This window comes from Paroedura picta, chromosome 12 (genome assembly GCF_049243985.1).
Source record: "Paroedura picta isolate Pp20150507F chromosome 12, Ppicta_v3.0, whole genome shotgun sequence".
In the NCBI taxonomy this organism is placed as follows: domain Eukaryota; kingdom Metazoa; phylum Chordata; class Lepidosauria; order Squamata; family Gekkonidae; genus Paroedura; species Paroedura picta.
The window spans coordinates 45,725,969-45,743,971 of record NC_135380.1 but is presented as its reverse complement, the minus strand read 5'-3'; the positions used below and the strand labels follow the sequence as shown (position 1 = coordinate 45,743,971).

General features: G+C 50.8%; 1 protein-coding gene across 2 annotated transcripts in view; it reads right to left on the bottom strand.

Annotated features, from left to right (window-relative positions):
- Positions 1 to 6,980: 6,980 nt before the first annotated feature.
- The window catches only part of NCS1 (neuronal calcium sensor 1), a 94,918-nt gene continuing 83,895 nt past the window's right edge, over positions 6,981 to 18,003 (bottom strand). For both annotated transcript variants that reach the window (XM_077305742.1, XM_077305744.1), the window contains exons 5-8: positions 17,036 to 17,124; positions 15,460 to 15,537; positions 13,147 to 13,265; positions 6,981 to 8,158 (exon numbers count right to left, since the gene is read on the bottom strand). In XM_077305742.1, coding sequence (XP_077161857.1) covers positions 13,167 to 13,265; positions 15,460 to 15,537; positions 17,036 to 17,124 — 266 coding nt within the window. In that variant the 3' untranslated portion in view covers positions 6,981 to 8,158; positions 13,147 to 13,166. The remainder of the gene's footprint in view (positions 8,159 to 13,146; positions 13,266 to 15,459; positions 15,538 to 17,035; positions 17,125 to 18,003) is intronic.

Below are 18,003 nucleotides of genomic sequence, written 5' to 3'. Positions count from 1 at the left end.
CTCGGCTGCTCCAGGGCCCGGCAGAAGGCTCGGGACGGGGGCGGTGGGCTCCTCGGCCTACTGCCAGGCCTAGGAGCAGGCTCGGCTGCTCCAGGGCCCGGCAGAAGGCTCGGGACGGGGCCGGTGGGCTCCTCGGCCTACTGCCAGGCCTAGGAGCAGGCTCGGCTGCTCCAGGGCCCGGCAGAAGGCTCGGGACGGGGGCGGTGGGCTCCTCGGCCTACTGCCAGGCCTAGGAGCAGGCTCGGCTGCTCCAGGGCCCGGCAGAAGGCTCGGGACGGGGGCGGTGGGCTCCTCGGCCTACTGCCAGGCCTAGGAGCAGGCTCGGCTGCTCCAGGGCCCGGCAGAAGGCTCGGGACGGGGCCGGTGGGCTCCTCGGCCTACTGCCAGGCCTAGGAGCAGGCTCGGCTGCTCCAGGGCCCGGCAGAAGGCTCGGGACGGGGGCGGTGGGCTCCTCGGCCTACTGCCAGGCCTAGGAGCAGGCTCGGCTGCTCCAGGGCCCGGCAGAAGGCTCGGGACGGGGGCGGTGGGCTTTGTGGCCTTCTGGCGGGCCCAAGGGCAGGCGAGCCTGCCCCAGGGCTCGGCAGAAGGCTCCCTGGGCGAGGGGAAGCCGGCCGGAGGACTTACCTCTGGGGAAGGCTTCTTACTCTGAGCGGCAACTCCCCAGCTGGCCCAGGCGATTGACACTTGGAGGGCCCAATCAGGAGCCGCTTTGCGGACCCTCCGAGTTTTTATCCCGGACAGGGCCCGCCCTAACTCCTCCCCACTTGCCCTTACTCCTTTATTCCTCCCGCTCCTCCGGAGCGGGGGGAGGGTTAAAGATAATTGTATTTATTTCCATCCTCTCTCTGGGTACTCAGGACAGATCACAAGAGATCAAATAAATACATAGATCAAATAAAATTCAAAATTAGGAATTTAAATTAAATTAATACATTTAAGACACTAAAACCAGAATAATAAATATATGCCCAGTTCTTTCCATCATATGGAAGAAGGCAGGGGGAGGACTAAACATCTGGAAGAAGTTCCTGACAGAGCAGTTCCTCATTGGAAAAGGATTCCTCAGGAGGTGGTGGGTTCTCCATCTTTGGAAATTTTTAAGCAGAGGCTGCATAGCCACCTCACAAAAATGCTGATGCTGTGAATTTAGGCAAATTGAAAATGGCTGGGCCAAAGGGATTGTGTCTGAGCGTGGTCCTTATGGCTCTCCCTGGAATTCCAATCCCCACTTTGGAGTTGGGAGGTACATTTCCTCTAAGCCAGACTGGCCAGGGATTCTGGTGTGTTTGTTTGTTTTTTTGGGGGGGAGGTATGGAATTGGGGCCACTGTGAGTGGGCAGGTATTTGTGAGTTTCCTCAGAAGAGAAGTAGGTCCACACCCTCCAGTCATCTGAATCAACTGAGGAGGAAGGTAGGAAAGATTTCCAGTCATGATCAAAACTTAAGGTGAACTAGTGTGCTTCAGAAGAGAAGTTTCTGATGCAGAAACAGCCTGGATGCAAGATATATCCTTTAACTACACTACAAATACTAAACATCAAAAGCTCAGCCAAATGAAATAAGTCTCAGGCCTGAGGATTTGTGGATGACTCTTGCCCCTGTATTTGTTTGCTCTGGATGATCCTTCTGAGTTGATAGTTGGTCTCCCTAAACCAGGGGGGGGGGCAAACTGTGGCTCTCCAGATGCCCATGGACCACAATTCCCATGTGCTCCATGGCAGGGGCTCATGGGAGTTGTAGTCCATGGACATCTGGAGAGCCACACTTTGACCACCCCTGCCCTAATCCAAGAGTCCCCAATATGGTGTCCATGAGCATCATGGTGCCTGCCATGTGTTTTTAGAAAGTGGGCAGAGGGCCAAGAGGGGCTTCTCATGGAAGTTCTCAATGAGAACTCAGCTTCTCATTGGCCACTGGAGATTTGATTGACTGTGTGGATTCTTTTAAACATTGCTTAGTCAGAAGCTGCCACAACAGCCCAAAGATTTCCACTGGGGACTGAAGGAAAGCTGTGACAGCCATTTTGTGGTTGTGTCCACCACATACTGTTAGAATTCCGAAGGTACCCACGGGCTAGAAAATGTTGGGGACCCCCGCCTCAAAACCATTCTTTTCTTTATTTCCCTGTGTAACTATTCCCTTTACCTTTAGGCCTTGTCCCATTCCCTCAGTTTCTGCACCAAGACATCTGCTTGCAGTAACTCCACCCTCCTCTTTGCACTGCTCTTCAATTCACTTTCCTTGCTCAGTTTTCCAAGATGACATTTGATCCTCCTTTTCTTTGCCTGAGTACTGGGTACTGATGGTGTGAACACAACTCTGCAGCCTCACTGCAAACCAGTGGCATTCTGCATGTGGTGGAAATCCAGCCAGTCTCCCAAGCATCTCTGATTTTGCTTTAAGGATCCCATTTCTATTCTTCAGGGAAGATGTGAAATACCCCATGAAATCACAGCTGTTGAGGAAGGAGGAACAGTAAGATGTCTGCCAGGAGGTGGGCCCTCAAAACCCCTGTAGAGTTACCTGCCCCCCTCCCCCAGCAGCAGACAAGTATGCAAATATTCTTCATTGCACATGCAAGTTTCCACAGCTGGGAAGAGAGATTGGTGGAGTCAAGGCCCACCATCTTGGCTGCTGTTATGCTAAGTCAAAGGCAGCCTAAACTGACTCACTACAACCTGTACACACACACAAAGGAGTGGCCATAAGGGTGTTGGATCTGAGATGCAGCATCGACATTCAGAGGAAGCCTCTGTCCTTGTAGCGTGCGGTGGTCCTTTCCCAACATTCCTGATCATGGGGAAGGAGTGTACGATCCATGTACACACCCTGCTTGCACAAACATCAAGCACGCGTGTAGGCGGAGGGCCTGTGGGCTTGTGCCTTTTGCATGCTTTGATTTGACATTCACCTGGGTGGAAGCCCCAGAGCAGTGAAAAAAGGACAAATGGAAGCAACTAATGGAAGATCCAGAGCAGAATGCCCATGACGGTGCAAAGACCTCTGGGATACTCTCTCAGGTCCATGTATATCCACAAACATGCTGGCAGGATGGGCTGCCCTCAGGTTCCCCAACGTGGTGCCCACAGTCACCATGGTACCCTTGGTGCACCTTACTTCCCTTGGTGCCCACCAACCTTTTCAGGACCATCGTTAAGTCAGAGCTTGTTACTGGCTGCCCTCATTCCAACACAAGGACCTTTGACTGGCTTTTCTTAGTCGGGTTCCCCCTTCAGGCTTCCCTTCTTCCCAGGTGTTTTGAGAGAGGGATTCAGTCTGCCTCTGCCTCTGCCTCCTGCAGCAGCTGTTTTGGGGTGACCCCCCCCCCCAGCATTCCAAAGGTGCCCGTAGTCTCAGCAGGTTTTGTTTATCCACTGAGGGGCGAAATGCTTGAATGCTCCCGTCCACCGCAGGGCTCTGCTGTTCTCCTGCACGTGAGAAGCCAGCACTCCTCTCTTCTCCCCGCCCCGTCCCTCCATCATACCCACTTAGGGATCCAGCTTGGAGGGATCCAGGGATCCAGCTCAAAGGTACATGCAACTCTGCACACAAAAACCAGTCCTTAGGAAAAGGCTGCTGCCACCCCTCGGCCAAGGCCTAACTGCTCCTCTAAAATGGTTGCTAGCAAAAAATGGATCCCCAGATCCCCAGCGACCTGTGCTTGCCCAAATGTCACCAGAAACCTGAGGCACGGCATGATTTCCCAGCTCATCTAAGGTGGATATCACAGGGCAAACCAGGCCTTTAGCTTGGGGGGGGGGAGGCTGATGGGCAATGCCCCCCCAAACACATGCCCTGCCCCAATCAACTTTTGTCCTGTTGTAGGAGGGGCAGCGCATTGGCTGTCCTGATGATGTCTTTTCCTGCAGTCCCATTCTGCTCTGTGCTACAAACCTTGTTGGACAAATTGGTGGTGCTGTTTCCCAAGCATGTTGTCTGCCTCCTGGAGGCTCTTGGCATCTTGCAGAAGGAGGGCAGTGCCCCTTAGGGAGGAAGAGGCCAGGGGGGAGTTGGAGGACCCCCAAAGGGCTCCTTTCCTTTCCCTTTGCTTGATGTTGCTGGGCTGCCGGAGGGCAGGGGGCTGCGTGAATCCTCAGGCCTTGCAAGTCTTGAGTTGCAGGGTGGGGGCAGAGAGCCGATTCCTGCTGAGCAGTATCCAGGTGGGGCAGCCACCCTAGCCTCAGCATTGCACTGGCGCATTGTGCGTGTCCCACCCATGGCCACACGTCCCCTCCACAGATCTTGGCTGCAGGGAAGGAAGGTAGGTGTGGTGATGTAAAGGTAAAGGTATCCCCTGTGCAAGCACCGAGTCATGTCTGACTCTTGGGGTGACGCCCTCTAGCGTTTTCATGGCAGACTCAATACGGGGTGGTTTGCCAGTGCCTTCCCCAGTCATTACCGTTTACCCCCCAGCAAGCTGGGTACTCATTTTACCGACCTCGGAAGGATGGAAGGCTGAGTCAACCTTGAGCCAGCTGCTGGGATTGAACTCCCAGCCTCATGGGCAAAGCTTTCAGACAGCTGCCTTACCACTCTGCACCACAAGAGGCTCCTTGGTGTGGTGATGAGCAGACCCAAAAGGAGGGGGGGAAGGGGGCTGATCAGCCCAAGAACACCATGGCTTGTGGGCTGTGCTTGACAGGGAGGCCCAGGGCCTGAGAGCAGCATGCCTGTGCTCTGTTTGTCAAAGCCCAGAAGGCTGATCTAGTACTTTCCTGGGAGGGGGATGTTAAACTGCCCCCTTAACAAAAAAAATTGCCCCTCCCACAACACATTTCTGGCTACGGGCCAGAGGCAAGGCACTGTTCCTTGGCAGGCTCTGATCTCAGACAAGAGAGAAGAGGCTCCAAGTGCCAGCAGTGGCTGTTGAGCCAAGGAGACCGTCCAGCCCACTTCCGGAGCTGAGGGAGCAAGACAGCCATCCCAGTTTGGGGACCGTACTGAGGTGGCAATGCTTGAGAAGGTCTCAGGGGTTCAAGGCAAGCCGTTACCTCAGAGACTGATAGACTGGAGGCAGAAGAGGGAGCGCATGGACTCCCAATTGCAAATGCCTGAGGTGAAGTCAGTCAGTCAGTGAGGCTCCCACTTGGCCCTGATGCATCATTCCAGAGCTTCTGTGGTGTAGTGGTTAGAGCGTCAGACCACGGTCTGGGAGACCCAGGCTACTCCCGCATGTGGGAGATGTTCCTGGGCAGCCTTGGCGTGTTGGTGGCATATTTCGCCCCCTCCATATGACGTTGCCAACATCCCAAGGCTGTCCACTAGTCAGGTTGCGATTTGGCCATTTTAAAATCACGATTTCAGGAATCCAGGAAACTGGATTTACCACCCTAAACCGTGTGAACTACCGGTTAGCCACCAGGGATCAGACCGTGTGGAGGGGGAAACGCGAGATAGTCCTAGTGGCTTTGTCCCGCCCTGGCTCCAGCCCTCCCCTCTCCATTTCCTGCTTTGAGTAATTGTCTTGTAAACAAATGGTGCAGTCTGTGTTGCACTGGGACCGCAACCCTACAGTAGCCCAGGTGAAATAAAATCTTCTTTAAGGTGTCCACGGTCTTCTTGGGATCAGGCAGGCAAAACACAGCCCCTTTTTTGTTTTCTGGAGGTGGGAAGTGAGCTGGGAAAGGGGTGGAGGCAGGGGGTTAATCATTCAGCCACGTGTGAGCTTTGTTTCTAAGCCTGCCATTAGCACAAAACGTCTTTTGGGGCTTCAGTGACCATGTGCAGCCTTCTCATAACTTGGTCAGGCAAAATCAGTCCCGTTTGCACCTTCTGGAGGTGGGAAATGAGGTGGGAAAGAGAGGGGAGTGGGAGATCTCACTGCCATCTCCTGATCCTACAGGGCCTGAGCAGCTTGTTCTGAAGCCTGCCATCAGCACAACATTTCTTCTTGGCCTCCAAGGACAGTGTGTAGCATTTCAGAAATCCACACAGACAGAAATAAAGTGCAAAAAAAATACAAATCCCAAAAGGGGGAGGGGAGAATGCTGTATCATTCTGGCATTTCTCCATAGCAACGGGGCAGTGTTGATTTTATTAAAGATGCATCTGTGTTATGGCATAACAATGTGGAAGTGCCTTTAAAAAAATAATAATTTCAGGGCTGGAGGAGGGGAGAGAAAGTTTCAGCCCGTGAGAGAACTGCTGTGCGGTGATTGGTCGCTTGTTGTGACTGACAAGCCAAGTAGCGGAGGGAGAAGTTCGGCTTGTTTTCCCTTGCAACCTTGTCAGTAGGCAAAAGGCCTCGACAGGGCACAGGGAAAACCTTTGAGGAGGGCTGTAAATGCGAGATTTACCTTTCCAGGAAGCCACTCACGTTTTATCCTTCCATGCAGAAATGGCCCAGGTTCAAATCCCCACTCTACCCTGGAAGCCTGCTGGCTGACCTTGGGCCGTACACAGACCCTCAGCCTAACCATGCAAGGATATAATGGAGGAGAAAGATGAAAGCCGTTCTGGGTCCCCACTGGGGAGAAAGGTGGGCTGTAAATGCGGCAAATAAACAAATAAATGAAATCATTCCCAGCTTCTGTGGTCACAGTCTACCACCAACATCCCCCGCCTCCACTAACATTCCAAGAAGTCTATCTCCATCTTCCTCAGGACTAAAAAACTGTGAGGGACATGAAAGACATTTCTTGGGTTGAGGAGTGAAAACGTACAACTCCCCTGTTTTTCTCTGTATTCCAAAACTGTCAGTGAATTCCCCTTGTGGCAAAACTTCACAGGAATTCTGAACAAAGCCGGAAGAGTAGCAACATTTCCCAGAGTCTGTCCTGGTGTCCTGAGAAAATAAACTTTAGCTTCCATTTGCATGCTCAACTGCACGTTATATTTTTGAAAAGTCTGCAAAGATAAGCAACCCCCTGCACCAATTCTGGGTTCCTCCCCCCCCCCCCCGCCCGCCCGTTTGTTTCTTGCTTCTTTCGGAAAGAATGGTTTCAAAAGCTCCAACAATATTGGCTGCGTTAACACTTGGCTATTTTTTTTCATGCAGAGAAAACTCTAGGTACTGTATTATTTTGTCATTCATCTTTACAACATAGGCAAGATGGCAAAACTTAACACAGGAGGGCAAAAGAAACACACACACACACACACACACACAGAGGAAAAAGAGAGCGGCTACAAATCCTCTGAGGCCCAGTAGGGCCCAACAGAACAGCCTCTTGCATCAGGGTGCGGGAGCAGGACGGATGGAGAAATGAAGAGTGGGAGACGCAGGAGGCAGAAGGGGCCACATCCACCCCCTTCGATCGCAGCCATGCGGCACAGCAGACCTTCAAAGGTCAGGGAGGGATCTTTTTTTGGCTTTGCGTCTACTGCGTGGGACGACACCCGAGCAGCAGAGATCCATGTAAACCTGTTCGCCTTTTTGTTTTTTCTCCGAGACACAAAATACAGCAGCAACATGTAAACGCCAAATAAATAGGTAACCACTTGAGAGGTCATTTCCTTTTCTAAAAAACAAAAACCAGCGCCTCGCTTTTTCCTATACGCACACAAAAAGAAAAAAATTCAAAAGAGACAGCATACAATACTGTGTCACCCCGGCCCCAAATTATATGTATACATATTTCCTAGCAATGCAGTTTGCTGCAAACTCAGACAATGATGTGCAACATCAATTTCAAATGTATTTCTTATCCTCCCCTCCCCCCCCCCCCGATGCCGCCCTCTTCTCGAAAGCCAAAGCCAGCACCAAGTGATCCACTCTGCCGGATCCTATCCCGTCCATCAGCAGCCGGAAACGCCCACGCTCTTCTGGTATCTACACCTCCAATCTTCAACCCCCCCCCCCCCTGGCCCCGGTGAAAAAATGTAAAATATCGCTTGATCTTAGTTCATTCAAAAGAAACAAACAAAAACATAGTTATTAGGTGTGCGAGAGGATTCTCCACACGACAACGTTTGCGACCCCGAGGGAACGCTTCTGCTCTTTCCTCTCCCCTCCCCCCCACTCCTTCCCTCCCTTTTTAATTAAACGCAGAAATTGGCAAATGGAGACACAGTTGATTTCGAGCGCAAAGTGGTTGGGTTGACGCCACGCTTCAAGCGCATCCCTTGTTCGCATTCACACCAAGGAGGGCTGGCACAGTCAGGGGGCATCGCTTCGGAGGTGGTCGGATGGCACTGGAAGAGGCCCCCTCAGGCGCGTCTGCAAGAGAAGGGGGAGAAAGTTAAAAAGGAACGCAGCACATGCATAGGTCTCCTTTAACGGAGGCTTCCTCTCCCCAGAAAACTGCAGGCCTGTCAGGAAGGGAGTCCAAATCTTTAGAAGAAGAGTTGGTTCTGATATGCCACTTTTCTCTATCTGAAAGAGTCTCAAAGTGGCTCACAATCACCTTCCCTTTCCTCTCCCCACAACAGACACCCTGTGAGGTGGGTAAGGCTGAGAGAGCCCTGAGATTACTGAAAAAGAAGAGTTGGTTCTTATATGCCGCTTTTCTCTACCAGGAGTTTGAAACTGGCTTCCATCCACCTTCCCTTTCCTGTCCCCAAAACAGACACCGTGTGAGGGAGGTGAGGCTGAGAGAGCCCTGATAGTAAGAAGAGGAGTTGGTTCTTAGATGCCGCTTTTCTCTACCCAAAGGAGTTCCAAAGCGGCTTCCATTCGCCTTCCCTTTCCTCTCCTCACAACAGACACCCTGTGAGTTAGATGGGGCTGAGAGAGCTCAGATAGAACTGCTCTGTGAGAACAGCTTTATCAGTGCTGTGATGAGCCTAATGTCACCCCATAGGAGGAGGAGCAGGGACTCAAACCTGGCTCTCCAGATTAGAAGCCACTGCTTTTAACCACTACACCAAATTGGCTCTTTAACAAAGAATTCTTAGCACCTCACTGAAGTACAGTTCCTTGTATCCTTTGGGTGCCAGGAGCTTCAGCTGCTCTGGATGCTAATGGAAGCCCCACAACCAGATTGGGTAACGCAATGCTGAAATGACTTGACCCAAAGAGACAAGGCATTGCTGTGGGCAGGGAGTTATGAATTTCCTGCATTCTGCAAGGGGTTGGACTAGATGACCCTATGTGGTGAATGCTCGATGTGCAAATCCAGCCAGCAAGAGATTTGCTGTTGACAGAGGTTACAGCTCAGTTTGTTTTGGGTACTCCCTGGGAGTAAGGGAAAGGGACGGTAGCACCAAGTGAAGGCAGCAGCAAGATTTTAGGATTTTGGGAAATCTAAAGGAACAGGGCCTGCAAGTCTCTTCTTTCACAGCACAACTGTTACTTACTATCTAAGATTGCAGCATGTGCATATTGATGGGATTCAGAAGTAAAATGGCCTTCATTGCCCACAAGCAAACTGGAGACATGGAGCATGAAAATCAGCCTGGAGTGTTTAAAGTGCCAAACTGAAAGTCGGGAGGCCCACATTCAAATCCCCACTCTGCCATAGAAGGCAGCTGGGGGACCCCTGGCCAATCACATCCTCTCGGCCTCGCCTACCTCACAGGATTCTTGCAAGGGAAAAACAGAAGAGTGCAGAAGTATGTCAGCTGCCCTGGGTCCCCATAAAAGTAATGAATGAACCAAATGGAATGGATGGAATAAATAGGCCCGACACCTGACTAACAGAGCTGCAGGCATTGCATCCCTTGCTATCTTAGCCCTTGTTTGTTTATTTATCATTTCTTTTATTATGTGGTTTCTATACTGCTCCCTGGTGATTGGATGGCTTGGGGTGTTGAACAATACAGGCTTAACAGAACAATCCATATAAAAACCAAGAATAATTTCATAGAATCATAGAATCATAGAATCATAGAGTTGTAAGGGGCCATACAGGCCATCTAGTCCAACCACCTGCTCAACGCAGGATCAGCCCAAAGCATCCTAAAGCATCCAAGACAAGTGTGTATCCAACCTTTGCTTGAAGACTTCCAGTGAGGGGGAGCTCACCACCTCCGTAGGCAGCTTATTCCACTGCTGAACTACTCTGACTGTGAAAAACCTTTTCCTGATATCTAGCCTATATCGTTGTACTTGAAGTTTAAACCCATTACTGCGTGTCCTCTCCTCTGCAGCCAGCAGAAACAGCATCCTGCCCTCCTCCAAGTGACAACCTTTCAAATACTTAAAGAGGGCTATCATGTCCCCTCTCAACCTCCTTTTCTCCAGGCTGAACATTCCCAAGTCCCTCAACCTATCAGTAGAAGTCTTATTGATGTGGAATACATCTTCTGGCGTGATGGAAATGGGTACAGATGCAACGTCCATAGCCCCGCCCCAGGGAGCATGGCAGAAAATGTGGTGAGGCCGCCAGCAGGGGAGACCACTGATGAGGGGCTGGCCATAAAGCTGGCAGAGGCCTTAAAGCCGGCTGCAGCCACAGCGCCACTCCTGAAGCAGGCCGGGCTGCTCTGCTGTGGTGGCGCCCAGCTGACCTGGCCTGTCCCGCCCTCCGCATAGCAGGGTAGGCCTGGAGGCAGGGAGACGTCACAGTCACCAGCAGAGGGCCACAGAACTGCTACTGCTACAGGTAAGAAGGTATGTGTAGGGTACGGGGGGTAGGGTTGTGGATGTGTGGACCTTGGATGGGGACCTGAGTTTCTAGCACCAAACTAAGAAGATGCCGTCTGCTCGCATTACTGCCTGTGGCCCCGTCATCCCGCCAGCCTCCGGAAACACAACATAAGTCACTGGCCACGCCCGGGGGGGGGGGGGGGACACCGCTAGCGGCCATTGCATTCCTGGATGCAAAAGGCTTGAATACTAATCTCCCAGATATGTTTGTTGATGGGAAGGTTTGGAAACAGGCCCAAGTAAAGGCCTTTGTTAATGTGGCCTAAATCATTTAGATAGTGGGAGAAGCATCTATCAGGACTGGGGCACCATACTGAAAATTTTGATTTTTGTGCCAACTTATGATCACAGGCAACATCTTTCTCCTGGATCCAAACCTGGATTTTATCCAACGCCCATGATTTCATTGTGTCAAGTGATGGCAAAGCATAATGGAAGAGAACAAATCATGTCAGTAATTCCTTTCTGGGTAGTATTGAAAACTGAACTGAATGGGTTGAAGGTAAATTTGCTAGTTTTATATAATACTAGTAATCAAGCCCGCTGCAGCTAAATGCAGCGGGCGCTAGGACTCACCGACGGCGGCGGCGGGCTGGTCGGCGTCGTCGTCGGTGGCGGCAGCAGCAGGCTTCTTTGCAGGCAGGCAGGCTCCGTCGGTCGGCTTCGCGCCTCTCACCGCGTCAGTCCGCCAGGCAGGGAACCCCCGGCAGCCGCGCTTCGCGCGACTGCCGGGGGCTCCCTGGGGCGTCAGGCCGGGAGCAACTGCGAGCCGCGCTGCACGCGGCTCGCAGTTGCTCAGGCTGGGAATCGGAGGGACCAATCGGCAGGCGCTTCACGCCTGCCGATTGGTCCCTCCGATTGTCTGTCGTGAGGAAGGGTCCAACCCGGACCCTTCCTCATCACGGACAAAGCCCACCTCAAGGGGGCTTAACGAATTATTTAGTCCGTGGCACCCGTGGCGCCACGGGCTGTTTAAAGATTTTATCAGTTTTAGATGTGCCGTTGTGGCACAAGACATCAGGCCAACCTCAGATCTGAGATGAGAGATACCTTTGCTCAAGTAAACTTTGAGTGCTGGGGCTGGGCCACGGATGATTTCGTTTTTAAATAGTGCCAGATAAATGTCTAGCCAGTAGAGTTCTGCCATGCGGATGGGCCTGCCAGAGCACAGATGATAGGTATTTGAAAGAGGAGCACTGTCCAATTCTGTTAGTTTTAATGAACCAGCTATGTCTGGATCTGTGATTAGGAAAAAATATAATTCTTGTTTTGTTGTAGTTGATGTTCAGTTGTTCCTCTGCTCAATCAGAAGCTAACTTAGCCAATGTTCTCCTCAGACTGACTCTAGTAAGGGCTATGCCATTGCCTGCCTCTGCCCCTGGTATGTTTCCCACTCAGGGCTGGACCCCGCTTAACTTCTGAGATTGGACAAGATCAGGCTAGCCTGGGCTACCTATTAGGCATGGGCGATTCAGTTCAGATAAGCCAAAAAGTAGCAGAACCAATGTCAGTGCAGGTCCTTTTCAAACCTATTCAACCCAAACCACTGATTCCTGCATTTAAACAGGCCGAATTGGGGTTTATTTTGCCTCCCCCCCCCCAAAAAAAAAAACCCTTTTCAGATTTGTCCAAGTGAAGGAGTATTTGTGCAATTTGGTTTCAGACAGAATAGTTTTGGGCCAAATCTGAAACCATACATTTTTTGTGCATGCCTACTATCTATCAGTCATTCCACACATGTTGAATAATGTGCTCTCAATAACTTAAGAAGAAGAGTTGGTTCTTATATGCCGCTTTTCTCTACCCGAAGGAGGCTCAAAGCGGCTTACAGTCCCCTTCCCTTTCCTCTCCCCACAACAGGCATCCTGTGAGGTGGGTGAGGCTGAGAGAGCTCTGATATTACTGCTTGGTCAGAACAGCTTTATCAGTGCTGTGGAGCCCAAGGTCACCCAGCTGGCTGCATGTGGGGGAGCACAGAATCGAACCTGGCTTGCCAGATTAGATGTCCACACTCCTAACCACTACTCCAACCATTACACCAAGAGTAGTTCAGCAGTGGAATAGGCTGCCTAAGGAGGTGGTGAGCTCCCCCTCACTGGCAGTCTTCAAGCAAAGGTTGGATACACACTTGTCTTGGATGCTTTAGGATGCTTTGGGCTGATCTTGCGTTGAGCAGGGGGTTGGATTAGATGGCCTGTATGGCCCCTTCCAACTCTATGATTCTGTGATTCTATGATTCTAAGCTGGTTCTTCCTATTTTGCACAGATCTTCCTATTTTGCACAGGACAATCCAGCTGCAAAAGCGAATCCTGCACATGTTGGATAATACACTGTTGATGTGCTGGATTTTCTCGTGCAAAACAGTGAAATCTGCTTCTAAAGTCAGGTCAGGGGAAAGACCAAGAAGGGGGAGATGAACGCTGCAGACTTCCCAGAGCCCCTTGGAAGCTCCCATTCCCTTGTCAGCCATTCCTGGCAGAGGTGCTTGGCAGTCAATGCAGTCTTCAAGCTGCTTGAAACAGGACTTGGAATAGGGGGCCATAAATTAAATCAACTAGATAGGGAGATGGTTTCTGGAGCTCCAGGACCTGTTTTTTTTAGGAAGCTGCCAACTTACCAAAGCACAGGGCCACGGAACTATACGAGTCCATCATAAAGGGAGAGCGCTTGTACAATCGAGGGGTCGGCCTTAGATCCCTCCTGGAACTCCTGCAGAGTGAGCTTCCCATCAGCATTCTGGAACAGAGAAGCAATAAGGCGTCAGCAAGGGACAAGTCACACCAACACATGGGAATGCTGCCCACCCCACAACTCCTCCAAGTTCTGTCTTTACCTCTTGCTCTGTTCCCCCCTCCCCCGTCATTTCTTTTGCCCCCTCACCTAAGCTTCTCGGGAGCTTGTTCCTTATATGTCAAGACCCAGCTGGTCTAAAGTAAGAGATCACTCAATTCTTCCAGATTTGTTTAATGTGCTTCAGGACATGAAGAATGGAAGTCAGCAAGCCAAACAAGGGGCCTTGGGTGCATTGAAATTGCAAAGCTTCAGGGGCATCTTGCCAGCTATACAGCATCGAGCGCATAGCCCTGCTCGGCATGCGGAAGGTCCCAGGTTCAAACTGCTGCATCCTGAGTTAAGGATCAGGCAGTCAGTGAAAGACCTCAGCCTGAGAACCTGGAGAGCAGCTGCCAGCCTGAGTTGACAATACTGACCCTGATGGGCCGATGAACTGAATAAGGCAGTTTGTGTGTGTTTTCTTCCTGCCTGGGCATGGCTAAAGGCACATGGCAAAAGTTAAAGGGCTGGTCCTTGGCTCCTGGGCCACAGCTTGTGAAGGATAGCCACTGCATGATTTGCACCTGCAGAATTGTTTTCTTCTTGATAATTGGTGGTAGGAAATTCTGTTCGGGATGCAGAATTGCCTAGTTAAATTGCATTTGGTTTCTTTACACTTTTGTTTACTGAAATGAGATCTCAGTGTTTCTGTAAGCCGTTTTGGGTCTACAATGAAGAAGAAAGAGGAGTAATAAATGATCTAAATACATAAGTAAAGATAAAGGTATCCCCTGTGCAAGCACCGGGTCATGTCTGACCCTTGGGGTGACGCCCTCTAGCGTTTTCATGGCAGACTCAATACGGGGTAGTTTGCCATTCCCTTCCCCAGTCATTACCGTTTACCCCCAGCAAGCTGGGTACTCATTTTACCGACCTCGGAAGGATGGAAGGCTGAGTCACCCTTGAGCCGGCTGCTGGGATCAAACTCCCAGCCTCATGGGCAGAGCTTTCAGACTGCATGGCTGCTGCCTTACCACTCTGCGCCACAAGAGGCTCTTCTGGCTTAAATTAAATAAATGGCTTAAATTGGGATGAGGGACAACTTTTTTTTGCCTCCAGGTGCTTTTGGAATTCTGGCTCAGTCTAGTGATTGCAATCACAAAACAGCTGCTCCAAGGAAGTCCAAGTACAGTGAAGAAAAGGGGTCTCACACAATACACTGGAAAAGAGGAGGAATAGGCTGACTAAAACCTAGGCAGTCATGGCAGGAGCCATTTGCACAGCCAACCAGATTTTCAGTGGCCAATCACAGTCTATGCCTGCTTTCTAGAGGCCTTTCCAAATAGTGCTAAATTTTGTGCAATTCTGGTTGGCACTAACTACACAGACAGGTGCCCCCCCCCCCCCAAAGGAGTGAGGACCTACATTCCCCTTCTTCCTGTGGCTGGAGCGCTCTACTGGTGGAAGAACGCTTCTGCATACGCAGGTATTACGGAAGAGTCCAACTACAAATCTTTCATGAACCCTGGGTTCCTGTCCCATCTGCCACATGTTTGTGCTTATGTTCCCAATAGTTCCCGGAACTCCCGCCTGGCTCCGGCATCTCGGCCAAGCTCAGGAACAGCACCCCTCCCTTTGCTCCTCGCTTGCATTTCAAAGGCCTCATCCCACTTCCACAGTGCCTCACTATCTCCCCTTCAAGGCTGTCTTCCCTGGAGATCCAAAACAACAGGGGCGTGAACTGTTTTAACACCTAGCTATATCAAAGAGGAGCTCCTCCACCTGCCTTCTTGGAATTGTCAAGGGGGAAGTGGAGGAGTGGCTTTTATGGTCACAGGGGTTGGCAAAGGACCCTTTGGGCAAGTGGGCCAACCACTACTACCAGTTCCTTTTGCCAAAAGGTGCTCCACGAAACTAGAAGTTAGTCAAGCCTTCATGGATCCCCGATGCCTAAAAGGCAGATGAATCGTGGCCTGCTGTAGAACCTGAATCTCTTGATCCACTTCCACACATGCAAAACTGTCTCCTCTCAGAAGGCACGCAGGTGAAGTGGCGCAAATGCTCAGCCAATCTAGCCAAATGGAAGTAATGCATGCCGGGCTTGTGCTGAGAAACTCCAAGGCTGTACTGATCCTAGAAGCTGCTTGAAACAACATACTTTGTCCATCATGGCAAAAATCCGGTCCACCCTCTTCTCTGGGGTGTTTTCCTCTTCTGGAAGCTCCACTGTATTGCCCTGTTGAGAGCAGGAGAGGGAACCTGTTATTTTCCAGCCTGCCGCTCCCCAGGCCTGGAGTCCCCTCCCCATCCCACCTCCACCATTTCCATCTCCTCCACTCCCACATTCACCTCTTTTCTTCTTTCTCTTATTTTGACTGAAAGGTCTGAACAGATCCAGACCCAACCCTCTTACAGGCAGTCCCTGCAGCTAAATATCTCTCTTGCCCTGGAGGGACAGACCAGAATGAATGGGATGAAATTAATGCAAAAGAAATTCCATCTAAACATCCGGAAGAAGTTCCTGACAATTAGAGAGGTTTCTCAGTGGAACAGGCTTCCTCAGTAGGTGGTGGGTTCTCCATCTTTGGAGATTTTTAGACAGAGGCTGGAGAGCCATCTGGCGGAGAGGCTGATTCTGTGAAGGTTCAAGGGGGTGGCAGGTGACAGTGGATAAGCGATTGGGATGTGAGTGTCCTGTATAGTGCAGGGGGTTGGACTAGATGACCCAGGAGGTCCCTTCCAACTCTTATGATTCTAACCCCTGCAAGGGATTCCCAATCCTCATCTGCAAGAAAAACAGGATGATTTCTCGAGGGAGGAGAATGAAGAGGGAGGAGAAAGACCTTTCTCTCAAATCAGACCAGTTTTCACCCACCAATAAACCTGCTCTAAGGACTCAAGCTGACATGCCCTGGCTGAAAAGCGGACTTCCACGATGGCTGAGGGAAAAGAATTCCACCAAACAAGCACAAGGGCTCTTCTATAATGAGGGCTTGTTGGTTTTTTTTAGTAACTCAAAACAGCATATCTCTTAGGTCTCCTACCTTCCTGTTTTGCCCAAATAATTGTAAGCTCTCCAGAGCAGAAGCCAAAGCATCACAGCCCCAAACTCCTTGCTGGTTCAAAACAAGAAGAAAGCAAGCACTGCAGAAGTAATCAGAGAGCCAGAAGGAGGCTAGTCCAGCTCTTTGCTTGATGCTGGGCGGACAGCTGTTCAGCTTCTGCCTGAAGGTCTCCAGCATGGGACAGACCTTGCTCTGGGTAACTGGTCCCATTGTTGAACTGCTCTTACCATTAGGTAGTTCACCTAACACTTTACTCTCCTGTGACTTATGCCCTCACACGTCTCGGTACCTATTTCTGTCCAGCTGAGCCTCAGTCACTGGACTTACTATTCACAGTCCTGAAAACTCAAATCTACGAAAACTGTTAGTCCGTAAGAGGTTTCATTAGCCCCCCTGAAAGGAGTATGGCTGAAACACTAATTTGTGAACATAGGAGCAGTTCAAAGAAACAGCTTTCCTGATGTACCGAGCTTCTTCCCCTGGTTGTCTGGAGGCAACTTTTACTCCTCCCAGGCGACCAGAGGGTGGCTATTTATAGATCTGTACCAGGCCTCAAAACATATGAGGGAGGAGCTTGGTAATGGTCTGCCCCTCCCTTCATCCGGTCCTCTTCCTGGAAGGAGAAAACCTGGACAGTGGCTGCCCTGGACAGCTGCTCAGAACACTCACCACCATCTGGTAAATAGCGTCTACAATGTCCAGCATCTCATTCCTCGTGATGTACCCGTCGTTGTCCAAATCATACAGCTTAAAGGCCCCTGAAAGCACAAGGAGGCTTTATGGTTCGAGGAGGGAGGAAGAGCATTGCTAGCAGCAGATTGTGAGTACAGACAAGCCACCCACAAGAAGATGGCACAGGGGTCACCAAATAATAAATAAATATTATTTTTATTTTTTTTAAACCCTTCCCAGTTGGCTCCAATGGGGGATTCTTTTGCAGGGAGACCAGCAGTCTTTGATGTTGACTTCCATCCCTCAACCATAGGCCTGGCAGAACTGCTCTGTCTTGCAAGCAATCCAGAACCTGCGTGCTGGCTGCAAGGGTGGGGTGTGCACTTAACTAAGACTCCTCCTACAGAAACCCCTCCTACAAAGCAAGCGGCTAATTAAATCATTCAGCTGGGCTAAGAAGCTGGACAGATTGAGGCTTAAGTTAGCCGCATCCCGGCATCAGCAATTTTTGATGCAGAACTCACAGCCCTTTGTAAGAGGCTGCTGCAAATGTATGCAGAGGGCCTCTCAAGCAGAGCTGAGGCTGCTGGCTAAGAGCAGATGTTGTGTGGCAGATAAGAGACCAAGAGATAAACCAGGATATCCATGGCTCGGATTGTACATCCCGAAAGACAGAACAGACTCTCGGCCTATCAAGGCAGTGTCGTCTCCTCAGACAGGGAGGGCCTCTCCGGGATTCCAGGCAGAGGTCTTTCCCATCACCTGCTGCCTGCTCCTTTTAACAGGAGATGCTAGGGACTGAACCCAGGACTTTCTGCATGCCAAGCAGAGGCTCTGTTACTGACCCTTGGCCCCAAAAGATCTACCTCCACTTTTTCTGAATGTTGCCAAAGAGCTCACCCTCTAGGGTGATCTAAGCAATCGGGTGTCAGAAATATTCTTCTGTGGTACGCACAGGACAAATC